General features: G+C 48.0%; 1 protein-coding gene across 5 annotated transcripts in view; it reads right to left on the bottom strand.

Moving 5' to 3' along the window:
- Positions 1-25,041, bottom strand: part of LOC149326706 (ryanodine receptor-like) — a 542,398-nt gene that overhangs the window by 298,262 nt on the left and 219,095 nt on the right. For 4 of the 5 annotated variants that reach the window (XM_089563500.1, XM_089563501.1, XM_089563503.1 and 1 more), the window contains exons 39-47: positions 23,559-23,685; positions 21,146-21,328; positions 15,051-15,411; positions 10,300-10,390; positions 7,034-7,120; positions 6,354-6,518; positions 5,690-5,883; positions 5,427-5,624; positions 5,220-5,357 (exon numbers count right to left, since the gene is read on the bottom strand). In XM_089563500.1, coding sequence (XP_089419626.1) covers positions 5,220-5,357; positions 5,427-5,624; positions 5,690-5,883; positions 6,354-6,518; positions 7,034-7,120; positions 10,300-10,390; positions 15,051-15,411; positions 21,146-21,328; positions 23,559-23,685 — 1,544 coding nt within the window. The remainder of the gene's footprint in view (positions 1-5,219; positions 5,358-5,426; positions 5,625-5,689; positions 5,884-6,353; positions 6,519-7,033; positions 7,121-10,299; positions 10,391-15,050; positions 15,412-21,145; positions 21,329-23,558; positions 23,686-25,041) is intronic. The other variant, XM_089563504.1, reaches the window with a different exon arrangement.

Below are 25,041 nucleotides of genomic sequence, written 5' to 3'. Positions count from 1 at the left end.
CTTCAGTCTTGAGAAAGGACAGGCTCTGTCCAAAACATCGATTCGCAATAAATGTTTACCGAAATGAAGCGTTTCTCACTTTTGCATATATATAGGCGAAAGTTTTGCATATATAGGTGAAACGCTTCATTTCATATATATATATATATATATATATATATATATATATATATGTATATATATATATATATATATGTAGCAGACAAGGAAGGGGAATGAGAGGCTCGTTATACATTTAAGAGAAGCCAACAACCACAGAAACCAAGGAACACAGGGGATTTTAGTTTTTTATTTATTTTATTTTGTTGTGTTGATGAGTAGAGAATATTACTGAATATGTCACCGCTTAAAGATAACTGATTAGAAAAGCAGAAGAAAAAACAAGCACATGCCGCCGGTGGGTACCGAACCCACGACCTACATTTCGGTAAACATTTATTGCGAGTCGACGCTTCGGACAGAGCCTGTCCTTTCTCAAGACTGAAGTTACACGATTCTTGCTTCTCTTCTTAAGGGGTTGGCATCTGTACAGCTGCCCGACACATGAACCGAAACAACAAGCAAACGATGCGGGGGAGAAGGACGCCTCAAAAGAAAAAAAAACGGAAGATAAAAAGACGAAGAAGGAGTGGGGCAGAATAAGCGTCGTCGCCCGCCGTCCACGTCTGTGGTCGCGGAGAGAAAAGAAAGACAGAAAAAAAAATGGCGGAGAAAAATGCGCGGGAGGGAAGAATGGGCGGCGGCGGCCTGAGTCGCAACACAGCGGCAGCGAGTAAAGCGTATGGAAACAGACAGTGGCCGAAGCAAGGAATAGATTTGAGATGCAGTCACGTGTCGCCGACGTAAGTGAGTAAACAAAATATAATGAAACAATTGTGGAAAGGGCGGAGGACTTCATCTATGGGTACCTCCTTCCGCATGATGACTCAAGGCGGGCACAGTGGAATGTAACTAGACACACGTGGGCTGCAAATGCACACACATGCACATACCGTGCACAAAAACAGAAAAAGGAGGAAACATACGCGACTTTGGGGGAGCAAAGTCGCGTGGGGCCACTATGAATGGCGGGAGTGTTTAAAGGTGCACTGAAGAGGAATCTGAACTCGTCTTTTTCCGAGCATTCTTTCCGTTTGTGACGGAACAGCGCAAAACACCGGGACAAGAGACAAGCGCTGACTTACAACTGGTTTTTATTTCGAAGAAACACTGCTTCTTATACCTTCTTCCCCCTCAAAAAAACACAACAAATGCGTCACAACCATATCGTTCAAGCGTCCAAAAAACGCAAGATAAATAATCACAGAGATTTATAATCACATTCTTAACATTTCAAATTCTTTCTTAGTCAAAGCAACAGACGGCGTGCTGACACAATCATCGCGCAGACTCGCTATCGAAGCTGCCTCGATTATTTCCCTGACTAACTGGTCTTTGTGATTAGCCAAAGCTTTGCATTTCTGGAAAACAGGTGCGCAACTTGTTGAAGGGCAATCTCTGCAATGAATTCCCAGGTTCCGGCAAGCTTGCTCGAAATTAGTTTTGTGTTCCAGTAGCCTTTCGTTCATGCACCTACCAGTCTGCCCTATGTATTGTTTACCACATGCCACTGGCAACGAATAAACAAGGCCTTCGGTGCACTCCACAAAGGGGGTTCGGTGCTTTATCGTGCATCCCTGCTTCTTTTTGGTCGGGTCGGAATTTACTCGTCTGCACAGACTTTTGAGTTTGTTAGGTTAGGGAGAAAGCGCCAATGCCCTACCAATCAGCTCACTCTAAGCTGACCAAGAGGGCTATTGTGAACTTGTGCCTCACAAATGCCTTGAGGAAATCATGTGCTCACAAAATGGAAGTGAGCTTTCTTCGCCAGGCTGAACGGCTTGGCAACTCGGGTTACCCCTCGCACCTTTTGGTTTCTGTTGCCAAGCAGATGAAAAAGCACCTGATGCAGGCTAGGCCCGAGCAGCAAGATGAGGCAAAGAAAGAAAAAGAAAGGAGGCTGGTAGTAGCAATACCGTATATTCACAACGTTTCCCATCGCCTGAAGAGCATAGGTCGAAAAGCTGGCGTGAATGTAGTGATGACTGCTCCTAACAAACTCAAAAGTCTGTGCAGACGAGTAAATTCCGACCCGACCAAAAAGAAGCAGGGATGCACGATAAAGCATCGAACCCCCTTTGTGGAGTGCACCGAAGGCCTTGTTTATTCGTTGCCAGTGGCATGTGGTAAACAATACATAGGGCAGACTGGTAGGTGCATGAACGAAAGGCTACTGGAACACAAAACTAATTTCGAGCAAGCTTGCCGGAACCTGGGAATTCATTGCAGAGATTGCCCTTCAACAAGTTGCGCACCTGTTTTCCAGAAATGCAAAGCTTTGGCTAATCACAAAGACCAGTTAGTTAGGGAAATAATCGAGGCAGCTTCGATAGCGAGTCTGCGCGACGATTGTGTCAGCACGCCGTCTGTTGCTTTGACTAAGAAAGAATTTGAAATGTTAAAAATGTGATTATAAATCTCTGTGATTATTTATCTTGCGTTTTTTGGACGCTTGAACGATATGGTTGTGACGCATTTGTTGTGTTTTTTTGAGGGGGAAGAAGGTATAAGAAGCAGTGTTTCTTCGAAATAAAAACCAGTTGTAAGACAGCGCTTGTCTCTTGTCCCGGTGTTTTGCGCTGTTCCGTCACAAATGAATAACCAACATGCCCAAGCTGCTGTCCTGGCTAATTTCATTCTTTCCGAGCATTCTTAGAAGCTTCTATTTATTGCCCTGTGTGGCTGATTTCCCTAATTAAATCGGATTAACGTCCGGCTCCAACGTTTCTTTTCGAATTCCCCGCAAACGATGGGAGGAGTCGACCAACGCATGGAGTGCCTTTCAGGCAGTCACGTAGCGACTTTGCTTTCGCTTTTATTTTGTTTGTTTTAGGTTTCCGTGAATAAATACATCTAGTCAGAGACTACACAGCTGCCAATAAGGACCACGGAAATAAAATACGAGTGGACTCTTTGCTTTCGCCGATCACTACGTATCACTCCGCTGATGGCAGAGCGGCAAGCCGCCACGGGATTGGGTGAAAAGCTGCTCGACTCCTCCCACCGTTTGCGGGGAATTAAAAAAAAATGCGGGGGACGGACGTTAATCCGATTAAAATTAGGGAAGTCGGCCGCCCAGGGCAATAATTTGAAGTTTTCGAGAACGATCGGAACGTACAGATCCAGTTCCAGCAGTAAAAATACGAGTTCAGATTCCTCTTCAGTGCACCTTTAAGCGTGGGTTCTTTGATTGCGCCGCGCTCATCAAGATGGTCGAACTGAGGAAGGAAAGAGTGCGGTGTGGGATGAATACATCTGTGTAAGCGTATGGGGGGGGGGGGAAGCTTGAAAAGGATTCAGATCGGGAGGGAAGGCCGAGGCATGTCAAGCCGGGACTCAGGAGGTCAGCACTGGCTTTGCAAGGGTTTTCGTTAATGCTGTGGGCAATTGTTCCAAACTTATAAATAAAGTACGGCTCGCGTTGCTCACGCGTTCCCGGGTGTTTAGAACCAGCCCTGTAAGTCTGCTAATTTAAATACGTCAAATGTGTGTTTTTTTCTTATTAATGTGCTTTGACAAGGGGAGGTTCGATAGAGATAGGGCATGAGCTGCGGTGGTTATTAAAGCGAATTCGTATGGTTAACCGTCTGCCCAGTGTACTGCATACTGCACACACTGCATTCTAGGAGGCAGATAACGTTGGAGGAATCACAATCACTGGCCTGACTCACTCTGCGTCAGCGATAACTGGTCACCTTAATCTCAGGTTGGCGACTCGAGCTTTTGTTCGACGACCTACGACTTTGTTTTGATCAGCAGTTACGGTAGTTAGAATGTATCGACAAATTTGCCAATAACTACGACAGTCAAGGCGAGCTGACACTGGCTTGCATTCTAAAAGTCACTTCATGCTAAAAGTTCATGCTACTCATTTAAGACCTTATTTCCTTTACTAGATTTTTTACTTTTTTTTCAACATATCGGGATGGCCGCTAAACTTTTAATGCGAAAGAACTATATGCCTCTTCGGACACGCAACCCGATGTCCACAAGAAATTGTGCCCCAAAACCCACGTGACTAGGCAAAGAAGAATAAAATTTCTTTCGAATTGACTCCCAGAATGGGAGGCGAGCACGCAATCGATAGGCCACAAAACCGCGGTGCTTCTCGGCGAACAAAGGTGAACCTATGCATTGCCTTACGACTATGTGTCATTACAAAGGAAGAAGAAAGTAAACATAAATTAATAACAATAATAATAATAATTTTATTTCTGCCTCAAAAAGTGATAGAGGAGCTGCAGAAAAAGCTGTCATAGACAGCTTGACTGAGCCGCAGTGACAGGGGGCAGTGACAGGCGACGAGAAAAAAAAATAACAAAAAAAAATTGAAAATAGAAATCAAAACAGTGCTTTTGCATTCAAAGCACGCAAGTTGCCTGAGGTGCCCTTTGTAACCATTTTTTTTTTGCTGGTTGCTCGCCCTTGTTTGAAATACGTTGCTGAGCGTGGACGACAAAGTACAAACCCAGGTCATGAGTATTACCGGAAAAATCCCATAGCGACGAACAGTACTAATTAACGAAAAAAAAAGATGTACGGGAACGCGGGGGAAAAGTCAGGCATTTGTCCGAACTCCCACCGGGAAAATTGGCCAAAATAGCATTTTTTTGGATAAGGCGATTTTTGACTCAAACATAGATGTGCAGCATTCGTGCGGAGTACTCGGGGGTCTACAAAGCACACCCGGTGGATAGACTGAAAAGTGTCGGGAGGAGCCGGCTGATTACGCGTCTGACCTCCGTCTGCTGTAACGTGCCCCGCGTAATGGTAGCGAGGCATGCCTGCATTTTGATTCTAGGCTTCGCAGTTCAAACGATTAAAGAAATGTATAAGCTGCCTGTGGCAGTGGGATGCCGCATGCTCACAACTGCCCGTTTCACGCGTCCACCAGGCGATGTGCCACGTCACTGCGTTTTCTGTTTTGCTCTCAACCGACGCTGTGAAGTTTGCGAAGCCACCGCTGTGAAAAATGCACGAAGAATGCGAAGAGAAATGGCGAGAAAACGTGCCAGGCTAGTTTTTCTCCAGCGCGGTGCACCCTATCCGCCTGCGCATGTCCGGACCGGTGCTCAGAAAGAAAGCAGAAGTGCCGCGGTCAGCGCAACGGGTGTTGTCACCTGGTCTCGGAGAAGGACATCTCCGGCCGTATGGAGACGCACTCCAGGGTGGAGAAGGAGTGCGGCGTGCAGGGGTCTTCGTACAGGGCGCGGATGTCCGGACCCAGGGGCACGATGAACTCGTTCTGCGTCAGGCTCCTGCGGCAGGCCCCAATGCATCATCACTGCCGTGTCCCGCCGTGGTGTGCATCGATTCGCTGTATATACCTGGCGTACGCGTGGAACTCGAGGTGCAGTGAGATGAGCAGGTCCGTGAAGCCGGTGCGCAGCGGCCCGGACAGGTACTCGCTCTGGATGGCGTACATGAGCTGCTTCTCGTCCACGTGCGAGCAGATCATGTGCGCGGCCCGGTGGTTGCCCTGGAAGCACAGCGCCCCGTACAGGGACAGCGTGTGCGCGTGGAAGCTGCGACAGAGGGAGGGAGAAGGGTGATGCCGTGCACTCTGCCCCCAAGAAGACGACTCACTCACTTGAGCAGGCGCTCGTGCTCGATGAGCTCGAGCACGTCGATGCAGCGGTCCTCCTCGGGAATGTGCAGAGCCAGCATGGAGAGCGGGTCCTCGCACAGCATGCTCCAGCCGCGCACCTCGGACAGTCGGAGGGCGTGCGGACGCAGGTTCACGTTGGGCACCCGCGCCCACACGTACGGCTGCAGGCACTGAACCTGCACGACGCGAGCACAACGGCGGGGAAATGCGAGACTTGTGTGCTTTTGATTGATTGAACACATCTTCATTTGTTCAGTATTCGCAGAACGTGTGGGTGGGCCGCCTAGTCCGGTAGTCCATTGGCTGCTGCTGCTGCGCTGGCCCTCCCCACCCGCCAGTGCTGACGGTCAGGATCATCGCTGAGCAGAATAGCCTCCCACTGCTCCTCCGAGGGGTTGGGAATGGGGTCAACTAAGGGATTGAATTGGCATGCCCACACCATATGGTAGAGGTTAGCTACCTCTCCACAGTGTGGGCACTGCGGAGAGTATAGTGTAGGGTACCACTGGTGTAATTTAGCTGGTGTTGGGTATGTGTTGGTTTGTAGTGTGCATAGTCGTGTGCGCATTTGCAGCTTGTTTTATCACTTCTCGCATACTTGAATGAACGCAAGCAAGGGAAGTCTAAGTGTCTGGCATTGACGTACCTTGAGCCTGGGCGGCAGCTGCGGCGTCAGGTGCTTGCTGGTGGTGTGCAGCAGTGCAGCGGACAGGGGCAGCGTGGTGGGCGTGCGGCCCAGCTCGAACTGGATCACCTCCTTGCTGGTCGCCTCGAAGAACGCCGCCGGGAACAGCTTGGTGCCCGGCTCCATCTGGTGACGTCATAGGGAACAGAAAACTGTACGTGTGAATATCTCCCCCCCCCCCCCCCCCCACCACCACCACAGTGCAAGCGACGGAGTCGAGAAACAAGAAAGAACACTCTGAAGATTAAATCTCTGCCCACGTAGCGTTGTCAGAGTTTCATGCTTCGAGACGCTCTTTTTGGCACTGAACCTGCAGTTCATATACTAATAAAGTAAAATACAGATGCTCCCGCATTAAAAAGCAAAAATCGTAGGGGCCCCCAATTCCATTAGGTGTTGGCAATACGATATATTAGCAGCTGATGATGCCTTTACCAGAAGACACGTGACTTCGCTCCGCAATTGACGATTTTTATGACAAACACCGTATTGTGGCCCCGTGGAGCTTCTACTGCCATACCATTAAAACTGCATTTTCAGAGGGGACATCGGTCGCGACCATAACAAAGGGGCCGGTTATCGCAGTACGCAATTCAGGTCAAAACGTCACCGCCCCCGCAGAAACCAAGCGCGTGGCGTACCTTGAAGCGTTGCCTGGTCATGTGGCCGTCAGCACTGAACGTGAGCATGCCCGTGGACACGTCGATGTGGCAGCCCACGTACATGCCCTGCAAAGGGGACAGCGCACAGAGTCAGGTTTCGGCTTGAATTGAACGTCCACCGGACTCATAATGGTCGTCTTCAGACCGACATTCACCTCATTTAGCGCAAAACACACACAGACAAAAGAAAGGACGATCACGTAAAGATCTGATCTCGCAGACCTGCGCAGAGGCCACCTTACAAGGGACCTTGGAAAAGAAGGAAGTTAACGGATCAGGTGTGAAAGAAAATTTATCTCTCCATCGTAGAGTTCAAAGGAAGTATCACTGACACAATCTTGCCCCGTTTTTGTGATGAAATAAGGCTCTAGTGTTTCACTAGCGCATTTTTGCCCCCTTCTGCCTAGGATTCTTACGCAACGGAAACGCGGTGTACAATCGGGGCAAGCAATGCAGTGCTCCACAAGGTGCATGCGTTCATTATTAGCAAATTTTGCGTGAAATGAGATTAATACAATGGCCGAAAACCAAGCAGTCCACCAGCCAACTCTTCTGAACTACATCCACAGTCCACTTCAGGTATTTTGCGACCACTCGAGCTTTGCTCTGCCTTATTGTGAGTGCAAAGATTTAAAATGCGTGATCTACGAGTAAGCTCTAGCGAAGAATTCTGAAAGCGGATGCTTGCCAGTCGTCAGAAGCAACGCCGAAAACGGAGGGCTGGCCGATCAGGCGGCAAAGGCAAACAATTTGTGAGGTTGAAGATGATAAGAATGCTCGGAGGAATCCACGCCACATCTGTTCAACTTACTAACACGATGTCAAAGAAAACAACCTTCCTCTCTAATTTAGCTTCTTTGTCCAAAAAGCTCCTTCGTATGATAAGCGTAGCAGTAAATTTGGAATACAGAGATGTGTAGGATGGCCCCCTCCTCCTCGGCCTAGGATGGCTGAGGAGGAGGGGGAGGAGATAGAAGAGGAAAGGCAGGGAGGTTAACCGGAAGAATAATCGGTTTGGTACCCTACACGGGGGGAAAGGAGTGAGGGGATAAAAAAAAAGAAAGAGAAAGGAGAGTAGCAGAAAACTGACGTCACTCTAAAAAGTCAGTGTTCGTTGAAGTCACAGCCTATCGTGCAGGCCAGAAGTCCGCAAGAAGCGGAGCAGTGCCTTTGGAGGCCTTCACCGCCGACGATCGCCGCGGCCAGTGGCCGAGAATCTTCACATCCGTCAGTGGGCGTGGATCTAGACGCTCCAGCGCACGGCTCAGAGACTGCCTTTCGGCACTGCAGGCAGGGCAGTCACTAAGAATGTGGGTTATAGTCTCGTCGTGCCCGCAGATGGCACATGCAGGGCTATCAGCCATACCGATTAAGAGAGAGTATTGGTTGGTGAAAGCTACACCAAGCCAGAGGCGACACAGCAAAGTTTCTAGAATTATTAAGTGTTACAGACATGCCATACACACACACAAAAAAAAACAGGTAAATAGCGGTTAAATTTTTTTCCAGTCTAAGTGTATTCTCCTGAACATCGTTTACCTCTGTGCCAATTTCCATCCAATTTCCACCCAATTCACAGATTTCGGCTTGTCTTTCATACGTTTCTGAGGCGTTTTCTTCGTTAAATTTATCACCGTTTGAGATATACCCTTTTACACATATGTAAGTGTGCATTTGTTTTTGTGCATACGGTTTCCATTCAAGATGTGAATATAAAATAATTATTGCAGTTGCTTGAACATCATTGTTGTCAAGTTTTAGTTGCGCTTTTCTTTATGTCGTGTTTTTACTTTTGTTTAATGTTCACTTTTTGGTCATTTGTTCATACATTCATATGTTACGCAGATGTTTGCAATGATGGTTGGGTTTTTGAGGGCTTGACGTCCCAAAGCGACTCAGGGTATGAGGGGCGGTGTAGTGAATGGCTCCGGAAATTTCGGCCACCTGGAGCTTTTTAACGCGCACTCTGCCGTGAATATGCTTAGTTTTTATAAAATCAAAAATGCATTTTTTCTTGTCGGCTCCTCAACTGTCTACCCCTATTGCGTGTATTGTATTGTATGTGTATTTTGTTTGGGGCGGGGGGACTGGTCAAGGAGCCTGTTCAGCTTCTTTTTTTCGCCTACCTCCTCATCACCTTGACGAAAAAATAAAGGGTACTATTATTGCTACTATTAACCCAGAAGAGTGGGGGGGGGGGGGGGGGGGGGCAGGCGAGTTGGTATGACATTCCGTAAACTCAACTGCGGAATGGACGGGAGGAGAAGAGGCGCAGTCTGGTTTACTGCTTCAGCGCCTCCTTCCCTGCTCCAAGGACAAAACGCATGCGCACCAAGACATGCTGCCACAAATGCACAATCACCATGTCATGCCGGTCTCTTCCACTAAACTCATTTTTAACAGCTATTTATGTTTTCTTTCTGTTGTCTTCATTGTGCATTGCTTCAATTTATTAGTTACAACCGATCACACTGTTCGCGCTATGTGTTCAAACATGTTAGATGTAATCTTATTGTGCGTGTGTGTGTGTGTGCGTTGTACATTGCCGTTTTTACACAAACTGTTAACTCCACTCTGAAATAACCCCGATAGGGGCTGCAGTATGTAAAAATAAATAAAATAAATCAGTCAATAAGCTTCAGAGTCTACACGAGAACAGGCGCATGCCCGTCATATTCTACGCTTTATTTTTAATTCTTTTAGTAAGTCCCACGATAGTAAAAAAACAAACAAGAACAGGAGTAGTTCGGCGCGTTCGTGCTAAACCAATAAAAAAACAGCCGAATGTAAGCCAAAAACAAGCCCGGACGAAAATCGATGTATCGATGTTTGTATAGAGCGCGATGGCTGGAAGGCAGAATACAGTGAATGGAGAGTTGAGGCGAGGGAACAGTGTCATGCTACGATCAGCGACATCGTAGGATAACAACAAACTTCGGGCTGCTGTAAGCATTTAGGCAGAAATCTGGGCTAGTCGGTGTTTGGATTGAGAGGACATAGTAGTCGCGCTAAAACACAAGGACGACAGGGTAGAGAAAGACAGCACAGGCGATAGTGCTGTAAGCTGTAATGCTGTAGTGCTGTAGTGCTGTAAGGCGCTGCTGTAAGCGTTTGCCCCAAGTTTAAGAGTTTTACCAGCAAGGATGTGCCTTGAACAACCCGACCATCCTTGCGCGCTGTGCCCGCTCTCTGCAATTCGCCAAAATACGCGTTTCAGGCGCCGCCCAGCTTGGCGGCACACGCACCTGGTTCGCCGACCGTCCCGCCGTGTCTCCCTGGCTGATCTCGGCGGCCAACTGTCCCGCGCACACCATGTAGCAGTTCTGGCGCTCCAGCCTGGGCACGAACAAGGGTGGCACACTGTCAGCACCCTAGGCATGCAAAGCTTTGTGGTCTCGAAAACCTCCATCACGCGGTAGCACAAGCTCGACCCGTGTAGTGGTGTTGGCGCAGGTAGGGTCCTCAGAGTGCATTCGCTAAGTTGTTGAAAAAAAAAATGGCTGTGGCTTAGCTTGGTTAAGCCCGGTAATTGCGAAAGCAATATCCGTAGCTACGCCAAGGTTCAGCTGGTAGTGTAGCTGGTGGTGGTGCTTGTGGTTAGACTTGTGGTGATGCATCGGTTATACAATCCAGTCCAATCCAATGCAATCCATTCTATTCCAATCCAAACCAATCCAATCCAATGTAACCTAATCTAATCTAATCTAATCCAGTCCAATCCAGTCCAATCTAATCTAATCCAATCTAATCTAATCCAATCTAATGCAATCAAGGTCAAATGAAGGTCAGTGGTGGTCACCGCCGCGGCATGGCAAAGGCGTGAAAGTGCTAGTAGTATTGCTTTCGCAATAAAAGTAAGCTTCTGCAGTTCAGTAAGCTACATTTGAACGGACGCATTTTTCAGCACGATTTCACTGCACGCAGCATAGTTCAGATCACACCACCAAATGTTCAGTCTGCTGACTGAAAAACGCGGTCAGGCGGCTGCCCTACATTCAATAAATTTCATATTTCGGTTCTCCTAGCCAATTTACGCACTGTTCTGCTTCCAGTTGATGCACAGAAAGCATTTATGCAGACTTGTTCACCCGACACAATTCTGAGCACAGAGACTTGGCTTTCGGATGAAGTTTCGAGGAATAACTTTCTTTGCCTCAGCCTTTAAAATATTTCGCAAATATAGAACTGGTTGCCGTGGTGGCGCAGCAATTACTAAAATTATAGGTGACTTTCAGCCTACTCTGGTATCAACTGCTTCGCGTTTGGAGATAATCTGGATATCCAGTCGTGTTGGAATTCGGACAGTTATTATCGGCGTGTGCTATAGACCACCCGATACTCGGCCAGAATTCGTCGATTTCATGACGCGCTCGGGCAAGTATCGCTTAGTTTTCCGAAAGCCATGCTTACTTTGAGTGGTGTTTTTGTAGCGTGAGCTACATTGGCCACAGTCTCGCCGTTTCGCGTGCTCTCTTGCTCGACCATACTGCGCATGCGCGAGGAGCAAGTGACGTCACTACGGACAGCTGGCGTGCCTCGCCGCGGGCGCTCGCCGTCCACTGACCCAGGGAGCCATTATGCACACTTCATTTCCTTAAAACGATCGGAGTGTATAACGTTGTCAACGCCAACGTCAATGAACACAATGAACACCGACGGCCTACGGCTTCAGAGCCGCGTTTCTGGCACAACGTTGTGAATGCCAACGCATGCAGCGCACACCTGTCACTACCGCCACTTAGCTTTATCCACGATTGAGGTGTCCACTGTTCCAAGAGGGCAGTTATGCGCCTTCCCTCTGGTTCAGGTGTCCACGAGATGTGGGAACCTAGCCGCTCGCCACAGCGGGCTACTGCGCATGCGCGAGGAGATTGCGCTGCGTGTATAAATGTGGAGGGATACACAGCCACTGCGGCGTGTTCCATGGAGGAAAAACAGTCGGGCTGCTGCTGAGCGGCGCAGGAGACTTGAAAAACTCAATTCATTGGACCCTGAGGTTGTCGCGTGGCAGTTAGCCGTAGAGCGTGTGAAAAATGATACCAACCTGTCAATTTCACTGCCAATGACAACTGATACTGCACATTGTCTCGCTTTAATTTAGTCATAGTTACACGAACCGGATTTTCAAGGTTAACAGGGAGGAACCTACCTAATAACAACAAGCTTAACCGAGATATACCAATACCTCACGCTACGCATATCCTGGCATAACAGAGCTAAGCCACTGCCAATTGTTTTGATTATCCCGCTATAAACTGGTCAATCCCATCATCTGTCAACAAAATCTGCCTGAGTTTTTTTTTTTTTTCAATCGCCGCAACTTCATAACTCAACACAGTGAGTCCGTAAGCCTACACGTGCGGCAATCATATCTCTGACCTAGTGCTTACAAACCAGCGAGGTTGCGCTTTTGACCACGCGTTGGAGGCAATAAGCGACCATAAGCACATATACTGTTCGCTTTTGCTGCCTCATCCCGTTAACACCAGTGGAGGCAAAATTCTAGAGGCCCGTGTGCTATGCGATGTCAGTGCACGTTAAAGAACCCCAGGTGGTCGAAATTTCCGAACCCTTCACTACGGCGTCCCTCATAGACTGAGTTGCTTTGGGATGTTAAACTCCAATAAACCAATAAACGAACCAACCAAAATAGAAAAACGCACTTTCAACTACCCATACGCAGACACAGGAAGAATAAGTCAATTACTGGACAGGTTTTCAACTGACGTTCTAACCTACTTTTCACACACCATTACTGACCGGAAATGGAATTTGTTCCGTGAGAAACTCAAAGAGGCTGCGGGTGTACGCATACCTAAATTAATAGTTAAAACCCGAATTAATTATTCGCGTTTACCTATGAAGAGAAAAGGTCTTTAAGTAAAAAGGAATGTGATGACAAAAAGACTTCACCTCTGGACTGGTAAAAATATTCCAAACTGGATAAACATCAACCCACCGAAGTTGTGGCGGGCTGTCAACCTGAAAAGTAATCACAAGATAACAGTGCTAACTAGGGATGATGCTTCCCATTCACAGATAAAACTTCCCATTGACTCATTTTTCCCAGTTCCAGTTTCGCTGTGTTGCATTTTTAGCTCTCCAACACTTCCGTACCGATTCGATGTGGCAACTGGAATTACCGCTCATATTTCGCTGCGTCCAACACCAAAAAAAAAAAAAAAATGCGGGAGAGTTACCCCATCTCAAGCGGGACCGTGGTACTTCTTTGCCCAAAATTGTATGCGCGGCATCCTGGTGGATGCCATCTCGCAAGCCCCGCATGGCCCTGTGCGCCATGCTGGACCAAGGCCAACGCAGTTCCGATCCGTCTGGCTGCATTCCTCCCACTGCGTGCACGCTCTGCTTCGGCGGGCAGTTTTCGTTTTCGTGGCACGGTATTGAAGAAGCGCAGCTTGTTGGGCCAGTTGGCGCATGGTATGTAGAAAACCAGCGAAAAGGACTTCTCCTCCTTGTGAATGCGTCCTTTTCGCTGGTTTTCTACATACATATCGTGGCACGGGTTCCGCGTGCGCGCGTGGCGATATTGAGGTCCCACTGGTTTACAGGGCCAAGAAGCGAAAAACGAAAAGAAAAAATTCCGTTCACGAGAAGGCGGTCACGATGAAAACCTTCGGTCTGCTGTAGGCGCTCTCCACAGGACATTCCCCTCTTGCGGACAGCTGGTGAGAAAGCCAAACCCCAACGGGTACTCGCGAAGAAATTGTCGCCACGCGCCTTCTTTTACAGCGGCCCGTATCGGCTTGGGCAACCTTAAAACGAAGTCAAATATTCGGAATAGGCCTCCTCTCAGTGCGACGTTACTGCGCCGTTTAACTGGGCGCTCAAGGTCATGCGGCCGCGGAGGAACATACGCACGTAGGCACCGCTGATCTGATCGGTGCAGAAGGCTGCACATTTCCGGCACACGTTGTCCTCAGTGTACACAGTGGCAGGTAAGCCCGTTGTCATGCGGCAGTTGTAAGTAAGGTCGCGCACAGGTATTACGAAGAAACTATGGCAACCCTTCGACTTCACTGCTATCGCGACGTTTAACTGTATAGGCCTCCTCGTTGCCGCCCGAAGGGGCTAAAGAGGAGCTCGCGGTGGGAAATCTTTCTCTCTTGCCGCTGGCCTCCTGCTGAGCTGCCCCGAGGGACCCCTTTCTGGCCGCCGACCCTCGCGCCCAACTACGGTTGACAACGACGACTTAGTGAGCCTACAGAACCTCTGTTTTATCGGATCGAACATCCTTGCGCAGTGTGCTTTACCTCGTGTTAGGACAACAGACTATTTCCTCGCCTGCTCTGCCTCTGCCTATTTGGTCCGAACCTGCCGTGCCTTCGACTCTGCGCCACGGGTTGGGGAACGTGTCGCGTGCAAGTGACGCTAGCGTGTGGCTGACACGGAAGCTCGCCTTCCACGACGCAGAGTGACCCGATAACCCAAGGACTGGCTCTTCGATTCCATAAACACTCTGACTGCTTCCCTTTTACCGGCGGAGATTTACGGCTTCCCGGGATTCTAACCACGGTCCTCCAGCATACGAGGCAGGAACTGTACACCTAAGCCGTCGCTGACGGAGGACGCAGTGTTGGGTTAAATAGTGTTGGGAGAGGAATTCGATAGCGCAGAGTAAACAAACAGGAACAAATAAAGAAAACGCCCTGCCTGCGTCCTTGTATTGTTTTAAACTTATAATAAGCGCACTGACTGTACGCCTTCCGAACATACTCGGAGCCACCACGAAGGCTGTGTGCTATACCCTACCTGCGTATATAAATTGCACTCAGTATATCCGCCGAAAGCGTTGTTCTAGCCTACCCTAAACGATATATGGCGGCAGATATTCGCAACTGAGCGCGCGCACTGAGACTGCCTGCCTGAGTGGAGGAGCTTGCAGCACTTGTTGGAATGATTGCGTGCATTGAGTAGGCACCCGTGAGCTACGGACAGGCTTCGCCTCTAAAGTTGTAAACAAGAACAAACGACTCACACTTGGTGGACCAAACCGTCCTCGCTGAGCCCGTGGAAGGCGACCTTGCGCACCTTGGAGTTGCCGAAGGTGCGGTCGTAGAACTTGTACGCCGTGGTCACCCAGCCGACGTACACGTGGTTCGGGTCCTGGCCGGGGAACACGCGCAGGCCAAAGAAGTACTCGTCCACCAGGTCCAGCACGGAGGGGTCCAGGCGGTCGCCCGTGTCGTCGGCGGGCACGGGCGGCGGGCCGGGCGTGATGGAGGGTCTCCGAAAGCTTCCGCTGCGGGTCAGGGTCCCGGTTCCGCCGGAGCTCGTCGGAGAGGTCAGGGTGGTGGGTCTCTCTGGCACCGGTGGGCACAGAAGTTGGTTGCTGGGAGCTACGAGCGCGTAATTTACGGCGGAAGGAAAAGTGATCGACCCGACATTCAGCGGCTAACTATACGACGGCATTTCATATTCATATCGCAAAGGAGCGGACGCGTGGTCGGCAAGTTTGATGTAACACAGCACCAGAGGAGCAACCCGTTTCAGGTTAACAGTGTTCACGCCGGCGACTTCAGGAGTTTACTTTAGTCGCTGAAGGAGGACTGATTTTTTTCCTTTTTTGTTTTTGCTCAGGAAAAAGACAGCAACACGGTAAGGAATCTCAGCCATTCCTTAAGGATTCCTTAAGGAATCTCAGCCATCATCACAGCGCTGTAATCTTATACTAACCTTCACAAATAATCTCCCGAATATTAGCAACATCCTAAAAAAACACTTTAATATCATAGAACAGAGTGACCGCCTTTCAAATATTTTCACAACGGTCCCCCAAGTAACATATAGGAGACCAAAAAATCTGCAAAACCATGTTGTCTATTCGACAGTCAATAAACCGAGAGCTGTAGGTTGCACACCATGCAAAAAAAGCCGATGTCAAGTCTGCAAACACATGGAAACCGGCACTGGCTAAAAGCACCCATTCAAATTTCAAGCATTCTATCCGGGAACACCTGAATTGCGATTCCAGCAACGTGGTTTACATGCTGGAGTGTGGCGACTGTCGAATGCAATACATAGGCCAAACAGACAATTCCTTCCGTTTCAGATTTAATAACCACCGCTCACATACCCAATCCCTCCCCAACCTCCCTCTTTCGAAACACCTCCGCGAGAAAAGTCACGAGTTTGACAAACTTAAAGTAACAATACTACAGAGTGGCTTCATAAACACTCGTGAGCGCGAGCAACGAGAATCATATTTTATTTTTAAATTTAACACAGTGCAAAATGGCATTAATGAAACTTACGACACCCTCACCTCTCATCCGAGGTCAGGGGCCTACGAAATTAAACAAAGCACCACTGACTAGTCGTCTGAGGTCATACCCCTTTCTGCATGCAACACCTGTGCCACACCTGTGCCGTTTCCCCCCCGGGTGTGCTCACCTTGTGGTCACGCGAATGCCACACAATTTCTTTTTTATTTTATTTTTATTTTTTCCTTTTTAATTTTACTATGTAAGCTCACATTTTTTTTCATATATTTTTTATATATATTTTTTCTTTTTTTACATTCCTTCCAATACTTCCCCTCGACCAGGGGTGGGTGCACTATAGCTGGGTGCGAAGAAAAAGCACTACTTTAAAGGTTTTCTTTTACTTATCTCACTTTTTTTTTCGAGATTTCTTCCTTGCTCTGTTCATTTTCTCTCTTTTTTTCCTTTTTTTCTTTTTTTCTGTTGTCTGCTCTCTCTGTTGGAGGGTCATATTTTATATTTTTTTTGCTCTCGCGGCCAGGAGAAGGAACAAGTTTTCGCATTTTTCTACGAAAGTTGTTGCACGGCCACGCACCTGTCGAGCACCTCCCAGCTGGACACGACTGTCAATAAGCAAGCCTTTGGCGCTTAACAAAGCAGAGGCCGCATCTGGACGTTGTATTTTCTGACTGAGCACCTGTTCCTCGCACTCTTTTTTTTTTGGTGTATGTGTGTGTGGGTCGCACTGCCTCTAATAATTTTTTATGCGTATTTTTCTGCTATGTGCTTTGTGTTTCCCACTTACCTGTTCTGTGCCCGCCCCTATAAAAGGGGATGCATTAACAATGTAAAATCACTCCTGAAGAAGATCGGTCTTCCGATCGAAACGTCGAGTTGAATATGTTTCCTTTAACGAAGCGTATACTTCGCTATATATATATATATATATATATATATATATATATATATATATATATATATATATATATATATATATATATATCCGATGTTTTAGGAACCATCCACGGTAATAAATCGGCTCTGTCATGTAATGTCGCGGGGTGCATTCTTTTGTGGAAAGCAGACTTTCTCTCCCACGCCAGTACACGGCTGCGCGGTGGCATCTTGAGTTAACACTTGCTGTTGTAGCCCACGCTCTTTTGCTGTTTTATGATCTTTGATGAACCAGCGAAAAAGGACGACGAACAGGTTGTCCCCGTTTCTTGTGAAGCAAAAGTCGTTAGTTCAGCGCTTCCGTCGACGTCGTACATTTGCTACTTGTCCGTTGTCTTTTTGCGCTGGTTCACCAAAGAGCGATGGCATCTGGTGCCATCATCCGTTTTGTTTCCACAGCGAGAATTATTACCGCTGACGGCGTCAGCTGTGTCAGAGGAATATAATCCATGTTGGTTGTGTAAGTGACGGTATCGTATCCCGTATCTGTGAAAGTTGATGTGTTGTGTTGTGTACAGGTAATTAAAATTTAGTACTCTTTTAATGCCAACAGCTATTTTTATGCTGCTGTGTGAATGGTGATGTTTTGATCTTGTTTTACCCCTTATAGCAGGACTGCAAAGAGAGCAAGAAAGCAGATTACCTCACAAGCACATTCAACACCCCCTGCCCCACCAAAAACACTGCGCAGGGTACAAGTGCTTTGTTTATTAATGCAAAGGCATTAGGTGGCTATGTTGACGCCGGAAGTTGGTCCACAGTGACGTCAACGGTAATATGACGTCATGAGACATTAAAATGAAAAGAAGACTGAATAAAAATAAGAAAATTGAGGTCGAGATGGGAATCCAACCCGTCTCGTCTGTTTTGTCTTCGTCCTTCTCTTGCGGTGTGTATGGTTTTGCGCTAGTTTTTCTTTAATTGCAGTATGCACCAACTATCCTAAAAAGAGGTGTTAATGTTTTTAGTCAAGTTAGACGCTAGCTTGCGACAGGGGTTCGGACCAATGACATATACACCTTCAACTGTATGCTTTGTGAGACTACAGTTTCCCTTAATGTGTGGTTGAGGTGTCCACTGAGATTGGTTTGGTTGTTGGTTTGGTTACTGCGGTTTAACGTCGCCAAGCAACTCATGCTATGAGGGACGCCGTAATGAAGGGCTCTGGAAATTTCGACCACCTGGGGTTCTTTAACGTGCACTGACATCGCACAGCACACGGGCCTCTGGAATTTCGCCTCCATCGAAATTCGGCCGCCGCGGCCGGGATCGAACCCGCGTCTTTCAGGTCAGCAGCCGAGCGCCGTAACCACTGAGCCACCGCGGCGGCGCTGCCCACCGAGATGTCGAGATGTGAAGTAGGAGGCTAGCTTGGGACCGCGGTTCGAAACGATGACATATGCACCTTCATTTGCGTGCTTTAATGTGCGGTTGAGGTGTCCACCGATTTTATGAGCACAAAGAATAGCTCGTTTTATCTGAAATCCTTTTAGCTGAAATTGACCACTCGCTATCGCGGGGTACTATCTGACGACTGTATCGTTCGACTGTTCTGATACGTCGACGAGTTTTTAATAATTTTACATACTGACCACACCGACGACTTGACACAGGTGGCGATGGAAGTTTTAGCATCTTTTAAGTCAGCCTTTCCGAGTTTTAATTTCACCATTGAACTTCCTGAAAACTCTTGTTTTCAATTCTTAGATTTAAAATTATTTTTAACGATCCTGACCACCTTTGCTGGGCCTACATGCCTAGGTCGAAAAAGGCACTCTTGCCCTTTAACTCTTGCCATTCGAAGCTGGTCAAGAGCGGTACTGCATCAACTTGCCTCAGAGCTTCATTAGCCAAGTCCTGTCCACATAATATTCATGATTTTGTTCACAGCGCAAAAAGAACGGGAAAGACGAAAGACGAAAGAGTGACTTCTCGTTCTTGTTGCGCTGTGAACAAAATCATGAATACTTACCAACTCGCCCAAATTTCCACCTTGCTGTCCACATAAGGTTCAGGTTAGTTTTGAGGCTCAGGTTGATCGCCTTCGGTCTGCTGGTTTTCAGCTGCCCCTTCTTCAGGCTGTCGCTGAGTCCCTGTTGAAGTCTTTCCGCCCAAACTCAGAACCTCGGGGGGCGGATGTACAGAAGAGACGGAAGTATTAAGTTATGCCCTATGTTCACAGGGTATCGCACGGCCTGAAGAGGGTCGCCGGTAAATTCGGCGTTGAGGTCATTTTTTCTGCACCTTGCAAGTTGTCGCGTTTGTGCAATTTAGCGAGAAAAGCTAAGCAAAAGAAGATTGTGTTTGGCATTAAACAGAGGATTAAGTTCGTACACTGTACACGCAATGTAATTTCTCAGATTCCCCTGAGTTGTGGTAGGGTGTACATCGGGCAAACTGGCCGCTGCATCAAGATTAGATTATTAGACCATGCCAAATCCTTAGCTGATTCAAGGGGCAGCATCTGCCTAAGCATTGTAACACTTCCAAGCATGGTGACAAAGATTGTCATCCGCTTTTCGACAGGACTAAGGTTATCTGACACTGGAAGGATAAGAAAGAAAGGAAAAATATCGAAGCCTTGAAAATCGCGAGATTAGGGCCTGACAGATGTGTTAGCGATGCTTCAGTACACCTGCACCGCAAGGAGTTGGAGTTTCTTGATTTCACGAGATGAGTGTGGCTTTTGTTTTTGTGGTTGGTGCGCATGCGCTTTGATGTTGAAGGAAAGAATAGTTGGTGGAATAAATCAGTTGTTAGTCTGCGTTTGTCCTGTGTGGCTCTCTTTCTCTTGTCCCGTCCTTTTTTGCGCAGTTATTCTTTGTTCTCATAATGTCGTACCAACTAGCCCCTCACCGCACTCTTCTAGTGTCCACCGAGATGTCGAGATGTGAAGTCGGAGGCTAGCTTAGGACAGCGGTTCGAACCGATGACACATGCACCTTCATTTGCATGATTTAATGTGCGGTTGAGGTGTCCACCGAGATGTCGAGATGCAATGTCGGAGGCTAGCTTGGGACAGCGGTGAGGACCGACGACACATGCACCTTCATTTGCATGCTTTAATGTGCGGTTGAGGTGTGCACCGAGACGTCGAGATTTGAGAGCTACTGCGCCTTTTCCTTTCCCCAAAACGCATGCTTTCACATTCCTCCACTTAAGCAGACTGAAGTGCCTTGAGAATTTTCTGCAGTCGCTCTCCAATGTGTGTTCTGTCGCAGGCTTGCTCACACAAACGAGACAGCCTCGAGACTAAATACTGGGTTCTCTTGCTCGTTATAAAGTGATTTGTTGTTGCATGGTGTTAGAGCAGCGCTGGTTTGAAAGAAACAAGGAAAGACGAAAGAACAACGATAGCGACATTGTGAAGCGCGACTTGAAATTAAAGGTTAAATATGCGGCTTCTTGGCTTTATACATACATTGATAAAACAAAGGCTTAAAGGGACGCTGAGGACGTTTCAACGGCCGCAAAACACGCATTTATCGGTGAGGAAATTAGATTGCAGAATCTTCCTACCGGTCGAGGCAAACTCGTGACGTCCTTGCCGAAGGAGTCGGTTGCCACCGTTCTGAAATGAAAGGTGGCGCAACGTAGCCTGCGGGATCAGTTCACTTGCGAAATCGGCCGGTGATGGCGACACCTGTATTTCTAACACATACAAGCTAAACTTGTCCTCGTGTGCCTTTAGAGGCTACATCAATGTCTTTGCCGTCTTTCCCTGTGTCCTTAAGCCATGCGATCAAACCAATGTAGCCTACTTCGAGGCTTCGCTGAAATTTTTTTTTTGCTTGCAACCGAGCGTTCACCCAGGTGCCGGCATCCCTTGTTGACAGCTCGGGCCTTGCAGTGACTCAGCTCGGGTTTTACCACGCTTGTTTCCAAGTGTGCAACTCAGGCGTCGCAGGGCACTCACCGGGCGACAGCCTGTGGACGGACGGCGGGCGCACGGTGAGCAGCGGCGGGGACATGCTCTGCTGCTGCTGCTGCTGGCCCCCCTTGGAGGAAGGAGCGGGCGCCGGGGGGGCGGACGTCTCCTCTTTCTCCTCCTTCTTGCGGAAGAAGCGGAAGGGGGACTTGCCGCGTCGCTTGGACTTGCCTGTCGCGGGAGGCAGCAACAGTCACTCGGCATATACGCTGCAAGTCTAGTTGCTCATCAAATAAACAAATTCATGGCAAACCAGGAGGTAGACGCGCACGCGAAAGTTGATGCCCCCTCTCTTCTGTTCCGCAAAATGCAGTCATTAGAGAATCATGCAAACTCTACCCCTTCTGGACGTTCGGCGCGGGAGCCGTCGCGCACAATGAACCGGTAACAGCTAGTAAGTGTAACAGCCCTAACGACAGCCCCTTGCGGATGAGGGGGCATTGCTTCCTGCAAATACATTAATCGTTGTCCCTGCGTTTCGCGCAACACTAATGCCCCAAACTCCGCACATTCGGAACCAACGTGTGACCACCGCGGATGGCGCGGCTCGTGTCCACGACGAACGGAATGAGCGGCCTTTCGAGCCTTTTCGACTCGCTTCTTTAGGTACATGTAAAGCCCGCAACAAAGCACATTTGGCGGGTGGGCGTGGCCAGGATGGGGATGCGGTCTCCTCCTGGAGCGTAAATTGCCGTCATTTCCGGCGTAAAGTCCGCACCCGGTGTATAGTCCCCACCCGATGCACAGATCGCATTGGGCTGTATGCTATAGTGCGTGTTAACGAACAAGAAAATGGTCTATATTGCGCATATAGAGACAGTGCGCAAAGCCCCAAAAGTAAACGTTTAAACATGTATGCTGGCGGTGCGCTATGTACCTGAATTTACAGTACTCGATCTCACATGCAATGTGCGTTTCATTTCGTATGACCCCTTATCGAAAGTCACTTGCTCCAGTTTGCCCCGGCAAATCACTGGCCGCTTTATCTTCCCATACTGAGGAAAAGAAGACCTGGACATGCCCGTTTTCCTTCACTAACGGCGTATTCCAATGGGCGATACAGAGCAGCTCTTTAAAGCAGCGAAGGGGCAAGATATCCGTCGCGGTGCAATCAGAACTCTGGGTTGGAACTGAAATCGCCGTTTTAAACAGGATTTCACGGAGTAAGAAACATGCTTCAGATTGCCGACTGGAACGCACCATAAGACATTCGACCCGCCGGCAGTTTTTGTTTACAAGACTGCAGAACTCTTGTGTGGGGAACAACGACAAAAGCAAGAATAGAATGTCTACATAAGCCTGCTGCGATGCCTCAGAGCTTAGGGCGCTCGGCTATTGAGCCAGAGTTCCAGAGTTCGAAGCCGCCTGCGGTGGCCGCGTTTCGATGGCGGCGGAACGCAAAAGGCTCCCGTGTGCTGTGCGATGTCAATGCACTTTAGAGATGCCCAGGGGGTCGAAATTATCCCGGAAACCTCCACTACGGCACCTCTTTCTCTGTTTCTTCTTTCACTCTCACCTTCCTCCCCTCCCTCACGGCGCGGCTCGGGTGTCCACCGAAATGTGAGACTATTGCTGCGCAATTTGCTTTACTCAAAAACTACTTTTCAGCAGCTTTGAATATCTGCGTTACCTCCAAAAGAAAGCTGCGCGCCGTATTGAGAATGCACATCATCGGTGTCGCTGGCTCCACTTCAACAGCAAACAATGAACGTGAGATGTGCACAAGTTGCCTCTCTTTGAAGAAGATGACGCAAGCTTATAGGAGGGATAATGAAGAGAAAATATATTACATTTTATACAGTCATACTTAAGTATAGGAATGTAGGAACGACTTAAATTCTGAAGGGTTGATTTTCGGATATCAGCCACTATTTAATTTAGAAAATTTAATAACCGCTGCAAATTACTCTCTAGCATTTGCATGCTGTAATTTTCCCCATAGAAAGAGTTTCACTTCAGGATTTTACAAAGTACGTTTCGGCGCATTGATTGTCGCTCCAAGACATGTAGTTGGAGCTCTACTGTGAACTTTTTGTGCTTCTATTCTTTAATCATTGCTTTAATCCTGCTTCTCTTTTACCTGAGCACTTTTACAATGAATCACCAACTAGCCCAGCAAGAAGTTCTCTTAAACTGTTGCATAAATTTTGTTGCTTAATTGGTGTATGGCTTTGCACTCGGGCATTAGCTTATGTACTTAGGGTTCGGTTTCTCTTTTTGCCTTCACTGTAGGTTAATAGAGCGAGTGCTGTGCCCAATGGGGAATGGTGCTGAGACTTGCCATGTCTTTTCGCCGGCCCCCTAGGGAGCTGTGCCATGCTCTCTGAATAAAGATTTGAGTTGACTTGTGAATGACATTCATGCTTTTCCATCTCCCACGTAGTAAAAGGGATGGCCTTACTCTCGGGTTCGGGTGTGACCGCTTTGGTTCGCTGACCGGCCTTGGGCTTGTGGCCGAGCCGGTGGAGCGCCTCCTCGCTCGAAGCTGCCCGCAGCCGCGTCGGGTCCGGACGGCTGCCATCAGGAACCTGCCGAGATGCCAGCGCTGCTGTCAGCCACCAACGCCTTCGCGTAAGGTGCAAATTATTCGGGTGAGCACTGCGCACAATTAATTGTTGTCTTAATAGTGTATACCCGGGAATGTCGGAAAAGAATGTCACCGCAAATTTAGGTACCTTAGCAGCGTTTTCTTTGGGTCTTTCATGGTTGAAGATAGGCTACTTCGAAACGCCACAGATATGACACACAGAAAATGAGCTGGACGGTGCTGGCACTAACTCGCAGCTGTTTATTTGAAAAGGACACGCGTACATATATTTGCCGGGTGATTTGTTTTTCAATTTACAAATTTTTATATTGAAAATCGTGAGATATGCATCGGTGCGGTCGGTACATGCGTATTCTACAGCAAGGCGGAATTGTGTACGCGATAGAGCACAATAATTAGAGTATTAGTGGCGTAAAAAATTAACTAATCAGGTGTTTAATTTTTTATTTCAGGGGGCAGATTATATTGCGAAATTGAAAGCCGTCACTATCGAAGGTGAGCCAGTTATTAAATTTTTTTTCATCGGCAATGTGGCTCAAAATACTGCGTGTCAAATTAAGCATTTAATGCTTAATTTCAATGCGCGTAGTATCGTCGCCGAGATTACATCAGTGTTTTCTACGCCATAAACGGCATCGGCATTTGAGGCATTATAAATGCGAGCGACACCATTTCATAAATGTGCAACGCGGGAAGCCAACTCAAGTAGCTTGCAAGTGTGTATTTCTGAAGTCGATATTTGCAACCACGTTGCCGGTAAAGCGGATTTAAAATGATCTCTGCAGCGCATACGACGAGGACGAGTGCGGGAAGCCAACTCAAGTAGCTTGCAAGTGTGTATTTCTGAAGTCGATATTTGCAACCACGTTGCCGGTAAAGCGGATTTAAAATGATCTCTGCAGCGCATACGACGAGGACGAGTAGAGACACAGACACTACGCTGATCTACACTAATCAGACACAACACAGCACAACCACCGTTGTGTTTGTGTCTGTTCTTGTCTTTGTCGCATGCGCTTCGGAGATAACGACTAACCAACACGCCCAAGCGTCTGCCGGATTTAAAAACTGGGCTGCATTTGATGTTGACGGCCTTCCACCTTGCGATATAATCTTGCCTGCTAAAATTAAAAAGAAAAAGTTGAGCAGTTTATTTTGGGCCAGGGAGGACCTGTAAGATGCAAACGCAGCTAAAGTGGCTCGTCTGATTTGTGCAGGCTTTTGTTGCATGCGACGGTCCTTTCTTCCGTGAAGCTGTCATCACCCCGGACTTTCCTGCGCACCTGTCAGCCTGCACGTCACGTGCCCGTTCAGGTATTACTCAAGCATTACTCAA

Source organism: Amblyomma mixtum, chromosome 10 (genome assembly GCF_055824585.1).
Source record: "Amblyomma mixtum isolate Tamu chromosome 10, ASM5582458v1, whole genome shotgun sequence".
Classification (NCBI taxonomy): Eukaryota; Metazoa; Arthropoda; class Arachnida; order Ixodida; family Ixodidae; genus Amblyomma; species Amblyomma mixtum.
Note: the sequence above shows the minus strand (reverse complement) of the source record. Positions and strands in the feature narration are given on the sequence as shown.